Source organism: Mixophyes fleayi, chromosome 2 (assembly GCF_038048845.1).
Source record: "Mixophyes fleayi isolate aMixFle1 chromosome 2, aMixFle1.hap1, whole genome shotgun sequence".
Lineage (NCBI taxonomy): Eukaryota > Metazoa > Chordata > Amphibia > Anura > Limnodynastidae > Mixophyes > Mixophyes fleayi.
The window spans coordinates 49,059,965-49,080,969 of NC_134403.1; the positions used below are offsets into that span (position 1 = coordinate 49,059,965).

Genomic DNA, 21,005 nt, shown 5'->3' on the forward strand with positions numbered 1-21,005 from the left:
AAATTGGAATTAAACTTTTGCCAACTCTATTTATATTACAACATTACTGTAAATATAATGTATTCTATGTTTACATTGATGCGTATGTATACATGTGTCCTAGATGGATATAACAGCCAACGTTTTTAAAAAAAGCACAAGGAAAAAACACACCTATCCCACCCTTTCCCCATTTAGTATAACTTTTTCGTTTTTAAATGGCATGTTGGGTTCATATGGCAACTCCTGATGTAACTGCCTGACATGTATTGTGATAGAGGACCTATGTGTAACCCCTTGTAAAAGGTCCGAGGAGAAGCGCACAATTTCTAAAAGGGAAAGTGGAGGTGTTGCCCATAGCAACCAGTCAGATTCTAGCTATTTTTTCTAGAGTGTAATGGACAGATAGCTATAATCTGGTTGTTATGGGTTATAACGACACTTTTCCGTTATAGAAGTTTTGGTAAATCTACACCTTGGTATCTAACAATGCAGAAGTAACAACAAAAAATTGCCAAGATTTGCCTTGTTTGTGTCTGTTTTAAGGGTGGTGATGATGTGGGGTTTTCTCGTCTTACCACTTAAACGTTCTGTCAGTGACCACATCACAGATTAGAGGAAGCCAACAGGTTGCAGAGGCCCTGTAGTTCAAGAAGTATTACAAAAACACATACTTAAGAAACAGTATATTCTTCCTCTGTAAATTTAATTGAAAGAAAATGGTGTGTTTTTTTCCCTTGGGCACTCGTACATGTCCCTGGTACGTGAAATAAAATCTATGTGCTACTCTCAGTACACTTTTGAAATTGTTCTAAATCCAAACCTGCTAAATTATATCTATTTCCACATAATCTAAATACAACTGCTCTCCCCCAGACCAACATGTTATCTAGTTTTTCCATGTAAATGGCACTAAAAGATAACTGGATCTAGTCCACTACATCCAGTTGGAATCTGATGTCCTGGAAATTGCATACATCTGCCCTTAGTATCTCTGAAACCGTGCGCTACATTCTCTGAAGCTCCCATTAATGTATATAATTTCTCTTCTGAATTTGTGTCTTGTGAAATATTTTTTAACGACTTGTCATTCCCGCAGGCTTTCGTCTGGTAAACACAAAATGCATGTCTTTGGTTGACACATGGAAGAAAGTCCAGCACTCGAATATTGTTACCTTAAGGGAAATGTTTACAACCAAAGCATTTGGAGAGCATTGTAAGTTAGTCATTTAAATAACAAAGTCCTAAGGCCATTTGTGCTGCAGTAGTTGCTATCTAATAAAGACCTAGTTATTGGTTTTTGATACTGGTGCATTGTGTAGGGTGGCTGTAGGGCTTTGTGCCTATAATTATAGTGTAGGCTTGCTAAGGAACACTCTGAATTTAATATACATCAAATGACCTGCTGTGCAGTTATACATATTACTCAGCCCAATGGTTAAATGTTATTTGTAAAAAAAAGTGTACATATAGGTGGCAAAAAAATAATCTTTTAAAATCAGTAAATAAGGTCATTTTTATCGCCCCCTCTCCCCCAAAGTCTGTTTTTGTGGGAGCTTCTGTGAATCTCAGTAACAGATATTGGGCTGTTTCTTTATAGAATGTGTGCAAATCTGGGGGCCTCTTAGTTGCGCCTAGCTTACAATCATGTAGGTTATTGATTTTGTCTCTTCTCTTTTCTGAAAGCCTTGGTTTTTGCATACGATTTCCACGCTGGAGCGGAGACTATGATGAGCAGGCATTTTAATGATCCCAGTGCAGATGCTTATTTCACGAAACGAAAGTGGGGTAAGCATTGTTTACTTGTTTCAGTCGTCTGCTCCAATCTCCATTGGTGCTATATGCGTGTTTATGTAGAAGTCTGTAGTGTATTATTTTTAAATGTCTGGAAGTTATTTTTATCTGTACTCGTAACTCTGGATTTCTTTAAAACTAGTTAAGAAATCAACCCTCATTTCCCCACCATTTAGCAGTCTGATGGAGTCTCTATTGGGTCCCACACTGTCCTCTAAAACCTGGTGCCCGGAAGGTCTTTTAAACTATGACATCATTCAGTGTCTGGGTACACAGAAGTAATCTGTGCTGGTCAGTGGAGAGCTACAGCAGATCATTTACAGATTTCCCCCTGTAGAGTAGCTTTTTTTTTTTTTTTTTTTTTTTAAATAAACTTCTTGCTGTTGGCGCCATTTATTTTGGGGAATCATTCAATTCTCAATTTTTGGTAATTGTGAATAGTAGGAACCTGGCTATCCCTACAGTACCCCCTCCCTTATATAGTAAAGATTTTCTGCTGTCATCCCTAAGCTCTGCATAGCAGCAAGCACACAAGTGATCCAGGCCTGCTGACATGTGCCAGTTTCAGCACTCATGTGCGTGTCAGCCGGGAGTTTGTGTGGAGTTTGTGTGCATTTCAGTATAACTGTCAGAACCTTTACAACTAAGATCACGTTTTCAGTTGCATTCATGCAAATCTACGGGACTACTACAAATCACAGTACACACCGCAGTAATGACCTGAAACTGCTGGGGTGCTACATCTCTGTTTCTGCTCTACTTTTATAGCACCAGTGTTTTGTTGTTTTTTTTTTAAGACCTTAACAAATGTGCAACTGATTGCAGGAACCCAGTGGTGTGTAACATGTTTAAATTGGTGTCCCAAGTCTCATTTTGCAACTGTTTTGGGATTCTGAAAATTAGGTGGTTCCCACTAGAATGTATTGCATATGTAACAAAATTCTGTGACCCTACGTGGGGGCCTAAGCCGCAGGCGTGCACCTCTACCCATAGTGATCTCATATGCACGTTCATTTAGTCTAACCTTCACTTGGCTGTTCAAACGTATTGGTTCCTGCAGTTGCGTATAAACCCAACTTTTTTGCATCATTGCATAATTATGTAACTAAAAATGTTACTAAGGAAATGAGGGGGGATTAACTCCTTTCGGTTGAATTCGGAGCTCACATTGTTCTCAAACATACATAATCTGTTGTTAAAATGACCTAATACAAATATCTACATAGCAAGCATAGACAACGTGCGGCTCTCTAGGTGTTGTATAACTACAAGCCTCAGCATGCCTTGCAGGCAGATAGCTGGGAGCAACAGGTTGTCCAGGACTGCTATATAGAGTATTTACCGGTATAGCAGACTTTCAGTGAATAAAATGTATTTCTTTGCAAAATATATTGGTGCACTTTCCAAATAGACCATTATCAGTAATTAATATTGTTTGGTGATGGACAAAAATAATTGTAATCTAATAACACCATTTCAATATCGTTTGCTTGCTGCAGGCCAACACGATGGTCCATTGCCACGCCAACATGCCGGATTGCTGCCGGAGTCCCTCATTTGGGCTTATATTGTCCAGTTGAGCTCAGCATTACGAACCATTCACACAGCGGGCCTTGCATGTCGTGTAATGGATCCGACTAAGATTCTCATTACTGGCAAAACAAGGTATCTTTCTTTGCTGCCTACTCAAAATTAATATATTTTCTGGCAAGCCTTGCAGACAACTGAAGGATAGAATCTATATATTGTTGGGCTTTCACTTCTCTCTGCATAAGAACACTTCCATTTCTCTGAAGTACCTTCTTCAAAAATGATTTATGTGAACAGTACATATGTGGTTAGTGTTGCATTGTATTTGTCCCCTATAGATCCCATGTGTTTTCCATGCATTCATTCCCTTTTTTGTATGTCTGTTTAGGATTTCAGATGGGGAAATGCAGACTTTCCCATAGTTTCATAAGACTAATGCACCCAAATTATCTGGGAAAGTTTCAATACCTGGATTACTTTTTACTTTGAGGCAGTGGCGGATCCAGGGAGAAGGGGCGCGGGCGCGATCGGGGTATTCGTTCCCCCTAGCAGCAGCAAGCTAGGTCCCAGCCGCCGATCAAACCGGGAGGGTGTGTGGCCAATCGCGAATGGGAGGCGGAGTTTAATGCGGGCCAGTCAATCGGAGTAAAGGAGGGGCGTGATTATGCAAAATCACCCCCCCCCCCCCTAAACATAAAGTCTATGTCCGCCCCTGCTTTGAGGCCTAAAAGGAAGTATGGGGGGGGGGACTTGGCGACATGGCCAAATGTCAGGATTCCATGGGAATCCCATTTTTTTTTAATGTCAAAATGATGGGATCCTTAAGCAGCATCACTTGTAACCATTATCAGATTGCATGTGAAAATGCATCTTAAAGACATGTAATCCCTTATTAATTTTTTATTTTGTTGTCCTAGTGAAATATTTTACTATGGTTTTATTTTTGTTCTTTTAAAGGCTACATGTCAACTGTGCCGGAATTTTTGATGTTTTAACCTATGATGGTAGTCAGAGTAATCCTGTGGCTTTAATGCCCCAGTACCAGGTAAGACCTATATATTTAGCATGCTTTATACCTGACACACAATATAACTTCATCTGCTTTGCTGGTCAAATGCTGCAATATTGGACTACCTTGTGTGGCCTGTAAATGACTGCGATGCCAGATAATAATCCAGGCAAAATTTGATTTAGATCAGTATTTGCATGTCTGTAAATAGAACCAGGACCACTTTCAGCCTTTTTTTTTTTTTTTAGAACCACATTAACAGGCACCAGTCATACTAGGGGTGATCTTTGTCACTTATGTGAGGCCCAGCTGGATATGGCTCCTGTCTCCCAGCATTTGTGCAAAGCCACAGGATTAGCCATCACCTCTTCACATTTGTGCTGGACTGATCTAAACACCTGTAGACCCACATTGTGCTTCAGCTGAATTTACAGGCAGAGCATTAATCTGCTGGTCTTCAGGCTGTGTTTTTATTGACCCATGTGGGGGTCCCTTGATACTGCTGGAGCAAAGTTTTAGTGTAACAGAATATCTTAACATCATTGCCAACTGCGTGCGTCACATATACCTCCCCAGTCAAGGAGCATTAATAAATTCAACAAGTCCCGTCATTCCTGTACTTCTCTTTCCATACCATTTTTTATTTAATCCATGTCGGAACTAATTTTAGGCTGGTGAGGGCAACTCAATATTGGGTAGATGCATTTCATGAAGTGATCATTTGGGGTTTGCCTCTTGTAATATGATCTCATGTTGCCTAATTAACCTGGTTTTACCTAGAATCACTACATGGGGCAGAACATGTAACCATGACCTCAAAGTAAGCTGGTTGTCATAAATGTGAGTTTAATCTAGATGACAATTTATTCATCGGTGAGAATTCCATTCTCTCATTTTGGTTTGATATGGAATTAGGAAATGTAAATTAATTTTTTTAAAATTCTTCATTTTACATGGTCAACGGGAGATACAGGTCAAATAGTAATGGGACAGATTAAAAATTAGTGTATGATGGAAGCGCAGTTTTTCCCAGCAGTTACCAACTGATGCCACCAGTATTATGAATCATCATCATCAACATTTAACACTTTCATGTTTATATTTTACTATATGATCTGTCCTCAAACATAAACCTATAATTTCATCTGTTTGGGGTGTTCAAATCAATTAACTTTACAGAAGGTAGTTTGTTACTTTTTACACATACTGTTTAACTGTTCATTAGAGTTGAGTATTTAGTTATTTGCCTGTTTCTCTTTTTCCTCTCTAAAACCATGCACAAATGCCCAAAATAGTCTGGTGCAGGTTTGCATCCGGTGGCTGTCACCTCAGCGGGTCATGTACAGTCATTTAAGTAGGATGTGGAAGTTCCCTGGTGTTTATGTGGAAGTGGCGGTTCCTGTATAATGGAGCCTTCTGCATGGCATGTTGTGCAGGTGACAGACCAGCTAGCTGCATATTATGGCTGCAGACTGTTGAATAATTGTGAGAGCAAGTGTGTGCTCTCTCCTATACTTCCAACATGACAGCTGTCCATAGAGGGGAGCTCTTATAGGATGGTCACTACAGTCTTATACTGGTGGTCCAGCTGCGTGCCTCTACCAACATACGCTTCACCTACATGCTCTCTAATTCATGTTAAGAGTGATATGCAGAGGATCTCCGTCTGAAAGGACTGTCCTAATAAGTGGTGTTGGGTTCTCTGGTTCAGAAAGGAGCGAGGCTTCATGCATAAAGTAGCGTGGTTTGGGCAGATCATATAGATTGTTATTTTGTCCCGATTTTTCCTTTTTAGAATGTGGTACGAATATGATCAGAGAGCATATGTCTCCTATATTTAGACCTGGATTTACCAAGGTATTAATTTCAACTATGTCAAAATCCACTTTATAGAACTGTGTATGGAATACTAATTTAACACTAAAAATAAACAAATTGCTTGTTCTGTCTCAATGGTAGAGAACACGTGGTTCTATTTGTTGATGATTTGTAACCTCCTAAATCTTCTCTCTTTTATAATGTTACTAATACAGCCCAGTCTTTAGCCAGTAATCTTCCTTGCATTTGGGCCAAAATACATTTTTAGTTGCCAACCGATCTGTGGAGCTGGCTGTCCAAGTAAAGAATGACAAAGCATTTATTGGCAATTCAGATGTGATGTCACGGCTGCCACGGTTCTGTGTCGGGCATTCATTCACATATGGAGCAAGTCTTCACTTGGTGTAATGAAAAAAACACTTTAATTGCTTTATTTAAACCCTATGTTGTGGTTTAAGCAAATGATAGAGAGAAAACTATAACTTATAATTTGAATCTATGAGCACATGTAGTAATCCTTTCCTTAAACTTGTTTGTCCCCCCAGCAAGCAGACCTGATCTCATTAGGAAAAGTGGTCTTGGCATTGTCCTGCAACTCTCTGGCGGGAATTCAGCGGGAGAATCTGCAAAAAGCAATGGAGCTTGTGAACATCAACTACTCCTCCGACTTAAAAAATCTCATCTTGTAAGGCTTGTCTGGTGGTCTCTATGTAGTGTTTACATTCACAGCAAAGTGTGACCTGCAATAGTTGTTCTGGAATTCACAATATAGGGTAGAAGTACGCTAGTGTGCTTTAATATGGTGGCATTTCCATGTTTTATTACCCACCGCACACTGCTGAGAATTCATACAACATCCACATCATTTGTTTGTAGATAAGTCTATAGTGCACAATAGGGAAACTTCTCTTTGGTAACATGAATTCTCTTATTAATGTAATTGCCTTTGTTGTTCCGCTTGGAAACTTTAAAAGGGAACTAGAATGTTTCATGTAAGTTCTGTATTTCAGATTGCCGCCCACACTTTTTGAAACTGAAGTTTCTGTGCAAACCAATAACTACATCATAGGAGTGCTTTAAACCTAAATATATAACCATACATTCTATCGCTAGGTCCTGTATGCTATGTTCTTTACTTACATAGTGCCTTGTACACCCAGGAGTGAGCATGTTATGCATATTACACGCTCTTCTGGCTGATGTTTTCCAGGCCACATAGCAGTACACCGGTCTACCCAGGAGCTACTCACTTGCACTGTTCTATGCTTGCTCCTGTACCAGGTTACCAGATAACATGCTCTCTCCTAGGTTAGACAGGTTCTAGGTTTGTACATGTGTAGAAGGCAACATGACCTTGTGATGAATCTGCTTTAACTGAAGTCAGGTGGGCGCTTGTCTGTCTTCTAATAGGTTTAAATGCACACAACCATATGTCTGTCTTTCTATATCTACAGATACTTGCTGACAGACCAAAACCGCCTGCGTAGTGTAAACGACATCATGCCAATGATTGGTGCTAGGTTTTATACTCAGTTGGATGCTGCACAGATGCGCAATGACGTCATAGAGGAGGACCTCGCAAAGGTAAAGTGACCAATCTCATTGTAATGTTCGAACTCTGATTGGAGAGGCTGTTGTTGATGCTCCCGTGGTGCGTACTTCACTGTTCTCCTGATTATACTTACATCAGGTCATCCCGGTATACTTGTGACATACACACACGCACTTAACGGAACATGATGCAAGTATACCCGGATAACCATGAAATATGCAGCATGAAAGTAATAAGAAGATGAGGCACCTACTCATTGCAATTACTCATGCCAACTGGGCAGCATATACGGCACAGAATAGTGTCTGTACATTTCTTCTTGACAGTATTTACCTGGGGGTATATATGTAATAACATTATTATACTTTTATTTTATTTGGATTCATTTAGACACTGGGTGACTGAGAACAGCACAAAAGGATGACAGATTTTATGTTTTTGTGGTGGGGATAGGTCTTCCACGTTTAAGACTTGAGGGTTCCCTCCAGCAAGCAGTCCTGACAATAATAGAACTTGTGCTTTCTGCTGTATAGAAAGCCGCCTGCATTTGTCTCAAACCAGCTTCATGTCTATATTTGTGCACTTTTTTGTAGACTTCTAAAAATTTATAATGCATGATTTAATTTGCCTTAAATGTCTGGAACCCCCCACTTTTTTGGGACAAATAACTTGTACTCAAGTCACAATGAAAGAAATGAGAAGCTCCTCAATTATGAATCTGTTGGACCATGCAGGTGATACTTTTTAGAAAGGGAAAAGTCTGGCATCTTCTTAGGTGCCAAAACCTCAGACCTCAGCATGCACGTGGCACAGTTGCTTATCCCTGGCTATCAGCCGGGGGTAACTTTAGAGTAAATGCTGGACACTTGGATATAGCAGTCTATTTAGCTCCAGCGAGAACTACCCAATAACAACATTGGGAATGGGGAGTAATTACAAGTTCTCTTAAAGGTGAATCATGGTTAGTCTATAATACCCCAGTTTTTGTCCTTCGGCTGAAAATGCTTATGGCAACCTGGGAAGAGCTGCTCACAATTTTTTAACCGTTGTATATCCGAGAAGGTTATCATGTTGGAGGTTCGGTTACAGAGCTGATCTAAACTGCAGCCATCTTTGATGTCCATGTGCCATGGAAATCCTATAAATACATGTAAAAAAGAAAACAAACCCTGAGGTGCTAGAAATTAAATGTATAATCGTTGCAAATGGGGCATAATCATCTGAAGGTGAAATAACCCTTCAACCCTGGTTAGAAACTATATTCCTTACACATCATACCTGCCTTTGGTATTAGTAGGCAATTGGTGTCTGTGTTTTTTTTAGTTTCTCTAAATTATAATTGTAATGTTTTAGTGATTTATATTATGAATCATCCATGTTAATTCAATGTAATTCTCTTCCCCACAAATCTATGTTTTTTGCCCTCTAGGAGGTGCAGAATGGACGATTGTTCAGGCTCCTGGCAAAGTTGGGAACAATAAACGAGAGACCCGAGTAAGATCTGTGGTTTATTTGGTTTGTTTTATTTACCACTCCCACCCGCATGCTGCCACCGCTCCTTTTATTGAATGTGCTCTGATTGTTTTTGCTTGTGTGTGTATAGTCGCCATCACATCTGCTATTGTCTTATCTTTAGTAACGTCTTTACATTTGTAATGACAGCGCAACACTCACTTCCCAGGGCATTGACCTTAGTCTACAGTAAAAGGGTAATGCAGGGCTTGGCAAAATTATGAATTGACGTGCGTGTGTTGGCTTTTGGACAAATTTAAATGTAATGTAATAAATAAATAACGTTGTACACAAGTTTAGAACAATAGCACTGGCACCAGAAGTAAATGTTTTGGCACGGTTACCTTGATCCAGAGACACGTCCAGTAATGTGTTCAATTTAAAGATCCCTGGTGTTCTCACAGTTCTGTTATTACAGTCATGGTCAAAAGTTTTGAGAATGACACAAATATTATTTTTCACAAAGTCGGTTGCCTCAGTTTTTATGATGGCAATTTGCATATACTCCAGAATGTCATGAAGAGTGATCAGATGATTTGCAATTAATTTCAAAGTCCCTGTTTGCCATGACAATGAACTGTATACCAAAAACAAAATTTCCACTGCATTTCAGCCCTGCCATAATAGGACCAGCTGACATCAGGTCAGTGATTCTCTCGTTACACATGTGAGTGACGAGGACAAGGCTGGAGATCACTCTGTCATGCTGATTGAGTTAGAATAACAGACTGGAAGCTTTAAAAGAAGGGTGGTGCTTGAAATCATTGTTCCTCTGTTAACCATGGTTACCTGCAAGGAAACGTGTAGTCATTGCTTTGCACAAAAGGGGCTTCACAGGATATTGCTGCTAGTAAGATTGCGCCTAAATCAACCATTTATCTGATCATCAAGAACTTTAAGGAGAGAGGTTCAATAGTTGTGAAGTAGGCTTCAGGTTGCCCAAGAACGTCCAGCAAGCGCCAGGACTGTCTCCTAAAATTAATTCGGGATCGGGACAGCACCAGGGCCGAGCTTGCTCAAAAGTGGCGTCAGGCATGAGTGCATCTGCACACACAGTGAGGCGAAGACTTGGAGGATGGCCTGGTGTCAAGAAGGCCAGCAAACAAGCCACTTTTCTGCAGGAAAAACATCAGGGACAGACTGATATTCTGCAGAAGGTACAGGGATTGGACTGCTGATGACTGGGGTAAAGTCATTTTCTCTGATGAATCCCCTTTCAGATTGTTCACAGCCAAGAATGGTACCAAAACATCCTCCAAGAGCAACGTCTCCCAACCATCCAAGAACAGTTTGGTGATGAACAATGCCTTTTCCAACATGATGGAACACTTTTCCATAAGGCAAAAGTGATAGCTAAGTGGCTCGGGGATCAAAACATCAAAATTTTGGGTCTATGGCCAGGAAATTCCCCAGACCTTAATCCCATTTGAGAACTTGTGGTCAATCCTCAAGAGGCGGGTGGACAAACAAAAACCCTAAAAATTCTGGCAAACTCCAAGCATTAATTAGGCAAGAATGGGCGGCCATCAGTCAGTATGTGGTCCAGAAGTTGATTGACAGCATGTCAGGGTGAATTGCAGAGGTCTTCAAAAAGAAGGATCAACACTGCAAATATGACTATTTGCGTAAACTTAATGTAATTGTCAATAAAAGCCTTTAACACTTATGAAATGCTTGTAATTTACTTCGGTATACCATAGCAACATCTGACAAAAAGGTCTAAAAACACTGAAGCCGCAAACTTTGCAAAAACCAATACTTGTGTCATTCACAAAACTTTTGGCCATGACTGTACATCAATGATTCCATTCCGGGGGCCCTTTGTTTCTGTAGGTCAGACCTGAGACTTTGGTGCTCAAACTGTTTTAGTTAAATATTCAATGGATATTGACAGTCCTTGGTTGGTCCATGTTGCCTTCCTGCTACATGTCTTGTTCACTAGTCTGTTAATAATCTGAGTTTCTCTATGCTCCTTGGCCAGGAGAAAGCAATGGGTGTCATGATGTTTCCAGTACAGCACTGACTGTGTCGGAGTCTGGCGGCATACTGTCTTGCCCTTTACCACAGGAGCCCTCACCAAACAGGGGAACTGAGTGGATGAACAGTAGATCAGTTTGGACCCACCCTGACTCTCAAGCAGGACATCTTCATAGAATGTGCACTATTTCTGCTGGGGGGGAAGAAAGTGTAGAAAAACAAAGTGCACCAGACCATATGTTTAAAAAAAAACAAAAAAACTTTCATTTCAAATTCATGTGTATATCATATGATGGCACAATGTTTTCAGAATATTTTAGTGAACTGATCATGCATTAAATGATTACTTTTGTATTAATGGCAGTGGTTAAACAAAAGCGGTTTTTATTTCTTTTTTGTTGAATAAGCTAGATCTGCAACTTTTACAGGTGTGATGTTTTTTGTTCATCTTCAGATTCCAAAAAGACCCGGCCTGGTCAGAAACGGGGGACAGGTATCTGCTGAAACTCTTTAGGGATCATCTTTTCCATCAGGTGACAGAAGCAGGAACTCCCTGGATTGACCTCAGTCATATAGTGTCTTGTCTTAACAAGGTAATGCAGGCAGCGTACTGTGTGTAAGATGAAGCAGGTGGCTCTCTACGTGACATTTCTTCTATTTAAGTGTCCCTGTCTCTTTCCAGTTAGATGCTGGCGTGCCAGAGAAAATCAGCCTGATTTCCAGAGATGAGAAGAGCGTACTTGTGGTAACTTACAGTGATCTAAAACGCTGCTTTGAAAATACGTTTCAGGAACTTGTTGCAGCCGCCAACGGTCAGTTGTAGTATTTGCTGAAAGCATGCAGGACATTGCTGAGGAACTAAACCAATCGCAAATTGCACTACAGCTGATTTGTTGTTGTCATCTCATTTCACAATTGGGAATCGAACAGGAGATGAGCGAAGCTGCTTGCACTTCAGTCAGGTACACTGTTACTTGAAGGGAAGAATGTTATTTTCAGTTAACCGCGAGCTAAGGCTGCCAATGGAGGCTTTATCTGTGAAGAATTTTGTTTTAACTCTAGGAACACCATCGGATGCATGATGTTCCTGTTTTATTTCTTTCCACTTGTATGCACTACTTTTAATTTGAAGACTTTCTGACATTTAAGGGAAAAAAAAATGTTTTTCTGAAAAACTTTTTTTTTCAGGGGCACAGTGTCCTCACCAATATTGCAAGTTGTGCATAGCTTGTGTCCTGCTCATGTGTCCTGGACCAGGCAGTGGAATAATTCCATGAAAACCGCAACTTTTTTTTTTTTTTTTTTTCTTTTCTACCCTCCATAGAAATGTGCTGTATGCAAAAGTTGTCACTTATTGTCAATCAACAAACTGGTTTGTGAAGGTGTATAGGAACAAAAGGATCAAAGGATCGTCCGCTTACCATTCGAGAGGAATCCGTGTTCGTCTAGGTCACAGCGCACGATTACCTTCAACAAGCTGCATTTTATATATAAAAAAAAAAACAAAACACAACCAGCGCCTTTTGCAAAATGCTGTACACTTGTTTCCTTCTTCTGCTTTATACATTTATGCCATTGTTTTCGCATTTTATGTTGCGTCAATTGCCACAGTTTTTCTGGAAGACCTAACTTAAACGTTTTTATCATTCTGTCAGAACCACGGCTTTACTAGGGTACGTTACACTGGATACAGAGACACTGTTAAGACTAACTGAATGCAGAGGGATGTCTTGTGGCACAAAGAGGGAAGGTCCGGCTCATTTTTTTTTTGTTGGAAGTCCCTGGAAATTGCTTTTTTTTTTTTTTTTTTGTTTTTTTTGGCTTGTCTCGTTGTTAAATGTTCTCCTTTCCCCCCTCCCTCCCCCCCCCCCCAACCCCAACCCCAACCCACCCCTTTGTCTTACAAATATAGTTTAAAGGCTGTGGCACCAGTTACTCCTGCCAAATATATAGGGTTGGGGGTGGTAGAAGAGGCATAACCTCTTAGCACTGAATATATAAATAGATTTCACTAGCCCATTGTGCTGTGCGAGTAAAATCCAGATGCCCCCAATCAATCAGAAAAGACTTAGTAGGTGTCTCCGCATACATTTTAATGATTCTCCGTCTGTATTATTTAGAGAAGATTTTGTTACTTCTCAGCTTTTTTTTTTTGTTTCTAAAGCTTTAAGAACTATGTCATCATGTCCTTACATTGGAGGAGATAGACCTTTGTTTCAAAGTCTGGCAACCTGAACATCATTCTTAAATTTTCATGACGTGTGGAGAAATGTATACAATGATCAATCAATGTAGAAGTAAATTTACTTTTTTTTTTTTTTTTGGTTTACTGAAAGGAAATTAGCATCATGAGAAAATTGTTACAGCTTACCACAATGCTATTCTTTTTAAAAAGGACTATTAACCTAACTAAGGGAAATTTGAGTAAGACCTGTCTTATTCCTTTCTGTATGGGAGAGAAAGCAGCTGTTTTTGACAAATCATATTGCATTTTTTTTGTACAAAACAGAAGTACTTGTATTCAAATATGCTTCATTTATAAGCAGACTGCAGGGTAAGGTGGGACAGCGAGGGTTTGCTGCAGGAGTGTACAAACATACAAGTCCTTTTATTTTAAGTGTGTGGTTTGTTTTTTTGTTTTTTTTTTGTTTGTTTTCTGATCAGTACTGGAAGGCACGGAAGTTCGAAATCATAGGTGCCTCTCTCATTCTGTAGGATGCGGGAATCATGGCTATTTGATATAGTACTCCTATTTGTTCTTCCATTTTGGGACCAAAATGTTTGTGGCAAGCTAAAAGCTAGATAAAAGGACTTTCAATGTGAATAGACCAGCATACCACACGCAACATTATTAAAAAAAAGAAAAACAAAAAACAGTCATTTGGATCCTGCTACCAGTTACATTTTTTCAGGCCATACACTAATCTCAGGATTTCGTAACAAAAGAAGAAAAACAAAGAAAAATGGTCATCCAGTAAAAGCATGCACTTGTATTTAAGTTGCAGTCTTTTCCAAACTTTAAAGAGGGTCTATGGTTTTGCACAGATATTTTAGGGCAACAGTGACAACAGTCATCGTGTTTATTCCTTTGATGTAAATGATTTAAAAAAAAAAAAACAAAAAAAAACAAAGGATAACCAAACCTGGTAGCAAACTGTGTACAAAGCCCAGGCCCGCGGCCCCAGGATATCTTACAATGGGATACAAGAACATCCTACTCTTTCAGCAGAGGTAAAAGCACAGAGCAAACCAATCATGTGAGTTCTTTTACATTTTTGTACATGTGTAACACTTTGTTCTGCCTTGTAAATATTACATAAGGGTACATATTTTTATTTTCCACCCTGTGTTATCAATGACTTCCCTGTCACCTGTATGTTATGTTCTAGTGTCATGATCCCAAATGCTATCCATCTTTTATTGTTTTGTTTTTTTTCCTTAAGTTTTCATGTGTACAGCAGTATTTTTTAATAAAGGATACAACAAATAACCTGAGTTTTTGTGTTTATATGGTCTGAAGTAATTTGCTAAGCATATGATCCATGCCTCCTTTGAGTAGAACATGTTGGTGCCCTCCATACTCATATCTAAGGGGTAATGTTTTGAAGGGGTTTGCAAGAACTATACAGCTGTGAGGTGAGGATAGTTTTTGAAATACTAGCGGTGAGAATATTGGTGTAACTTAAATGTCAGAACATGGCAAAGATATGATTGTAATTCACAATTTCTGTGTGTAAACAATACTTCTTTCTTCTCTGCTTCACTCTTCAATTTTATTTACTACAGATATACTACTCCCACAGTATACCAGTTGTCATTTTAACATTCTAATCCTTATCTGTACCCCTTCTGGCTCTGTTACACCTCTTACAGAGCTGCACTGTGTGAAGTAGTTCAAGTAACAGCTTGCATCTGTACATTTTAAAACATAATCTGAAAACCTCAAGTCATGCTTGATTAGTGGTACTGAAAAGTCAGCTGTGCACTGGAATGAATGTTAAGTCGCATTGGAGTTCCGTGAACTCTACAAAAGTTTTGAGTGTGTTACTTTGTACCTTTCTGTGGTTATGTCACTCTTCCCTGCTTCTAGTCCAAGTGTGATGTATTTAGCGATTCATTGATTGGATCCATTGTAGTGTGCAGGAGTTGATAATAGTCTTTACGATCCTGTTAGTGGCTGTAGATTACATGTGGTCATGTCAGTCTTTATGTGGTCCTGGCTCTTTTAGCTTTTTACACACAGCTTATCAGAGCATCATTCCAAGGAATACATATTTGTCCTCTTCCAATTCAATATTTAGTATACAAAGTGCTTTTGTTTAAACATTGAATTTTAATAAAAATAGGACATGTTTACTCTTAGCCATATTTATAACAGTGTGAACAGTTCATAAAAGGCTTAATGTAATGGAGGAGCCCACAAGCTAGAAATATCTCCTATCTCAATATCCAGCCACTGAAGAACATGAGCTTATGTAAGAGTTTGCAAAATTATTGGCCCAATTTAAGTTATTGTTCTTGAGAGAGAGAGTTTAATCCTCAGGTGAACCACAAAGTAATACCTGTGTATGTATACCGGTGTTTAGTGGCTGCACAGTCGCCTCTGTAGGACCTGGAGACAGGGTCTCCTGCTCAGCACTGTTGGAGCCATTGCCAGACCTGCAGAATTGGACAATGGATAAATACGTTTTGGAAGGTGTGTGTTTTTGGGGGGTTTTTTTGCTTTTTTTTTCCTGCGGGTTTAACTCTTGTCTATTTCCACACACAGCTAAAGTTAGTATGATTTTAATATGTTGAAATGTGACATATTTTGGGGGGGGGGGGGGGGAATTAAGTTCGCTGCAAAGTGTCTCTGGAATGTCCGTGAGACACTTTGTGGCAGAGATTTCTGTAAAATCTTTGCTTGTTTCTCCTCGCACCCCATAGAGAGACGAGAAAAATTAGTGGATATTTTTACTGTAATTGCCAGCAATGTACATGGCGCAATATATCTGTGCACCACATCACCAGCAATTGATTTCCCCCCTTTAGAATAGGTATGGCCAGTGGTCACAGTGAGGGGGGTTATAAGGTAGTAGGCACCACTTCTACTGTAAAACTATCACATTCCATTCACTTATTTTCCACACTCACCTCTAAATTTCCACTTTGATCACTGGGTATGGCTTTGAGCGTATCAAAACCCTCAAATTTATACAGTTATTTTTAAAACTCTAAGCTTACACTGATCAGCCACAACATTAAAACCACTGACAAGTGAAGTAAATATTATCTCGTTACAATGGCACCTGTCAAGGGATTGGGATATATTAGGCAGCAAGTGAACAATCGGTTCTTGCAGTTGATGTGTTGGAAGCAGAAAAAATGAGCAAGTGTAAGGAACATGGCAACTCTGAAAATGGTCAAATTGTGATGGCTAGTAGACTGGGTCAGAGCATCTCCAAAACAGCAGATCTTATGGGGTGTTCCCAGTATGTAGTGGTTTGTACCCACCAAAAGGGGTCCAAGGAAGGACAACCGGCACTATGGTCATGGGGACCAAAGGCTCATTGATTTGTGTTTGGGAGCCACAGAACAGCTACTGTAGCACAAAATGCTGAAAAAAAGTTAATGCTGGCTAGGATAGGTGTCACATCACAGTGCACTGCAGACTGTTCAGAGTGCCCATGCTGAACCCTGTTCGCTGCAGACAGCACCTACAATGGGCATATCCGTGCCAGAACTGGACCAAGGAGCAATAGAAGAAGGTGGCCTGGTCTGATGAATCCCTTTCTTTTACATCATGTGGATGGCCAGTTGCGTGTGCGTCGTTTCCCCGAGGAAGAGAAGGCAACTGGATGCACTGGGGGAAGAAGGTAAGTCGGTGGACACAGTATGATGCTTTGGGCAGTGTTCTTTTGGGAAAACCTTGGGTCTTGGTACATGTCAAAGTAACATCCATATGAATACTGCCTGTGTAAACATTGTTGCAGACAAACTACACCCATTCATGGCAACGGTATTCCCTGGTGGCAGCGGCCTCTTTCAGCAGGATAATGTGTCCTCCCACATTGCAGACATTGTCCTGGAATGGTCCAAAGTGTGGACCTGGTTTCTAAATTTCCCAAATCACAATCTGATTGAGCATCTGTGGGATGTGCTGGGAAGAAGTGCCTGATTCATGGAGGCCTGTTTCATCTCACAACCTACATGGCTAAAGCCTTTTGTGCCAGATACCACAGGACAGCTTCAGAGATCCTGTGGTGTCCATACCTTGACGGGTCAGAGTTGTTTTGGTGACACGTGGGGGACTTGCACATTAAGTAGGTGGTTTTAATGTTGTGGTTGATCGGTGTATATGCATGCAAGTGAGCGTGTCAAATGGGTGTTCTATAATCCCAGTTTTTACGACTGGAAAATGTCATATCTATTAAAGTAGGTGGTACTCTTCTGTAGGATATACCCAAGTATATAAATTGCTGCTCCTTCATAAATTAACAATAGAATTTATTCACTAATTACTGATTTAGAGAGAATGTTCGCAGGACTATGGTAGTATGCAGTGAGTAATATATGTTTGGGGTCTGTGTATATATAAAATCTCTGCAGAATTTTTTCCACACCTGTCTAAAACTTTCAAAGTAAGAATGCTTTCAAAAATAGAAGTGTTTAATCGTTTTTATCAACAAAATGCGAAGTGAAGGAACAGGAGAGAAATTTAAATCAAAGACATATTTGGTGTGACCACCCTTTGCTTAAAAACAGCATAATGCATCCATTCTTGCACATAATTTTTGAAGGAACTCAGCAGGAAGGTTGTTCTAAACATTTTGGAGAACTAACCACAGATCTTCTGTGGATGTAGGCATGCTCAAATACTCCCGTCTCTTCATGTAATCCCAAACAGACTCGATGTTGAGATCAGGGCTCTGTGGGGCCACCTCATCACTTCCAGGACTCCTTGTTCATTATGCTGAAGATCACTCTTAATGACATTGACTGTGTGGGGTCATTGTTCTGCTGCAGAATAAATTTGGAGCCAATCGGATGCCTCCTTAATGGTATTGCATGATGGATAGGTACCTGCCTGTATTTCTCAGCATTGAGGACACCATTTATCCTGACCAGATCCCCAACTCCATTTGCTGAAATGCAGCCCCAAACGTGCAAGGAAATCTCCACCATGCATCACTGTTGCCTGCAGACACTCATTGTTGTACCATTCTCACTATATCTCTATCTTTTTAAATTTATTTTACCAAATAAGAGACTCCTTACTCCAGGATTCTTAATCAATAACGATTTTGTTTCAGCATAACACAAACAGTAAAGATTCCACGGTTTCCTGACAGACTAGCTTCACCCGCAATCCCTCATTATTGTCTGTCTGCTAGTCAGCGTCTGAAGCCCCACCCACCAGATCCCACAATCCTTTTACACTCGCAACCCACACAGCAATGACACCCATGTTGTGCATCTGTATATAAACTCCTTTCTCAAGGTAAAGGCAGGATCCTTAACCCTGTTTGTACCTTTCCTGCTGGACAGGTCCTATGCTGGTTACCTTTTCCACATACCCCTTCCCCTTAGCTGTGCCATACTTGGCAATGCGGATCCTTTTCCTGACAAAAAAAAAAATTATATATATATATATATATATATATATATATAATTTTTTTTTTTTTTTTTTTTTTGCTAACTCCCCCTCCTCTGGTCTCTCCAAATCACATGAATCGCCAACTCTGGGGAGCATATCTCATTGCGACAGAGCATCAACATTATTATGCAAAGCCCCAGGCTTATATTCCACCTTAAAGCTAAAAGTTGTAATGCCACAAACCATCGGGTGGCCCTGGCATTCACCTTATTGGTATGCATCCATTGTATTGAAGCGTGGTCTGATGAACTCTACTCAGGTAGTACTGGAGTGCCTCCAATGCCCACTTAATGACCAAACACTCCTGTTCTATTGTAGCATGCTAGTTTTCCCTTGGGAGGAGGTTACAACTGAAGAAAAGAACTGGTCTCTCCTCATCTTTCGCCCTCTGAGATAATACTTCCCCCAGACCTGTCTTGGAAGCATCTGTTTGGAAAAAGAACCTCTCCCTAAAGCTAGGTGGTTGTAGGACCGGTGCGGTGTACAAGGCTTCTTTCAAGCCTTCCCAGGCAACTTCCGAAGACTCTGACCAAATTAACTTGTCTGGGTTATTCTTTTTAAGAAATTCTGTCAATGGGGTGGCTCGGGTAGCAAAGTTTGTAATAAAAAAATCGGTAGTACCTGACCTATCCAGGAAAGTCCGTAGTTGAGATATTCTCTTTGGTGTATGCCAATTCCTCACAGCCTCTACCTTATCCACCTGGAGTTTTACTTTCCCCTGACTGACCACATAACCCAGATATTTAGCCTTTGCCATGGCTAGCGCACACTTCAAGGGATTCACTGTGACGCCTTCGAAAGATGAGGCTCCCAGTCCTGACTGTAGATGATGGTCATCAAGGTAAGTGGTGGCATATTCCCAGTGAGGCCTCAACAGTGTCCATTGCCTGCTGGAATGTGGCTGACGCCCCATGCAGGCTGAAGGGCAATACCTTGTACACATACAGCCCTTCAGATGTCGATAAAGGCTGTTTTGTGTTTGGCCAAGGCAGAGAGTGGTATCTGCTAGTACCCTTTTGTTAAATCTAGGGTAGTTTGGATATTTATTACTGGCCAGATTCTCCACTATCTCATTTAGCTGCGGTATTGGATATGTGTCAAACATAGACCCCTTCGTAAACTTATTAAAATCATTCCAAAAGCTTATGGCACAGGACTATGGGGTTTTTCCCCTTGCTGGTTGACTCCTACATGACACTGAGTTGCAACATGCCCTCCACCTCTTTGCTGCAGCTCTACTTGCCTCAGGTATTCCATATGGCCGCTGTTTAACTAAACCCCTGGTTGGGAGACGATGTCGTGTTCAATTATCTTGTTGCGCTCTGGAATTGCCGAAAATAATGTCCGTATTCAGAGCTACCATTTTTAATGCTTGTCAGAAGACCCCACAGGGATTATGCGATCCCTGTTTTTACTGCTCCCAATGTTAATGTCGGGATTTCCTCCACCCACGACTTTAACAAGCTAACATGATGGCTCTTTCCGTCATCTACTAAATTTGATGCCCTCAGGCAGACTTCTCTAAGGGACCCATGGCAATCCGCTCCAATGGAACTACAATTATAGGAAGAGGTACCAGCGGTGCTTGAGAGTCTGGTTTAGGGGCCATTGTGGAGTGACACAGTCCTGGAAATTGGGCACCAATCTTCACCCTCTGGCAGGGCTTCTGTTTCCTCCCAACTTTCTCAAGCTAGAACTTTTATCTCCCAACTTCTGAAATGCGACTTCAGCCCAGTTGCAGTCAAAGCTTGGTATTCAGGCTCCAGCTATTACGGCTTCTTTGTCTATCTCCAGTTCTGAGGTATGAAAGACAGGATCTAGAAGGGCCGGGAGACCGGCCAGTGACTTAGTTGCCAGCATGTCCTGACCAATCCGGTGATCTCGACTTTCCCGAAACGGGAAAGTCTCGCCCCAGAATAAGGGGGTATGGCTGCTAGCACTTGCACTGGTTGTCCCGTCACAATAATGGGAAGATTGTTACAGTCATATTCCTCAGTGATACTGTGAATCAATAGGACTTTAACTGACTGTAACTGGGTTAATAGGCCTTCTGGAACCACAGTGCCGGATATCAAGGTGATTTCAGTATCCGAGTCCACCAATGCTAACATCACCTGTTGCCGTATCGGCACGGTTACCTGTAACAGCAGTGGATTCCCCGTGGATGAGGACATGGTGAAACATGCAGGGAACCTGAT

General features: G+C 40.7%; 2 protein-coding genes across 2 annotated transcripts in view; one reads left to right on the forward strand and one right to left on the reverse strand.

Moving 5' to 3' along the window:
- Positions 1-14,661, forward strand: part of PAN3 (poly(A) specific ribonuclease subunit PAN3) — a 45,830-nt gene extending 31,169 nt beyond the window's left edge. Inside the window, exons 10-18 of the mRNA XM_075198942.1 lie at positions 1,079-1,195; positions 1,666-1,767; positions 3,273-3,438; positions 4,261-4,348; positions 6,676-6,815; positions 7,585-7,714; positions 9,112-9,176; positions 11,626-11,764; positions 11,854-14,661. Of these exons, the coding sequence (XP_075055043.1) occupies positions 1,079-1,195; positions 1,666-1,767; positions 3,273-3,438; positions 4,261-4,348; positions 6,676-6,815; positions 7,585-7,714; positions 9,112-9,176; positions 11,626-11,764; positions 11,854-11,994 (1,088 nt within the window). The 3' untranslated portion in view covers positions 11,995-14,661. The remainder of the gene's footprint in view (positions 1-1,078; positions 1,196-1,665; positions 1,768-3,272; positions 3,439-4,260; positions 4,349-6,675; positions 6,816-7,584; positions 7,715-9,111; positions 9,177-11,625; positions 11,765-11,853) is intronic.
- The window catches only part of SLC46A3 (solute carrier family 46 member 3), a 511,104-nt gene that overhangs the window by 102,803 nt on the left and 387,296 nt on the right, over positions 1-21,005 (reverse strand). The window lies entirely within an intron of this gene.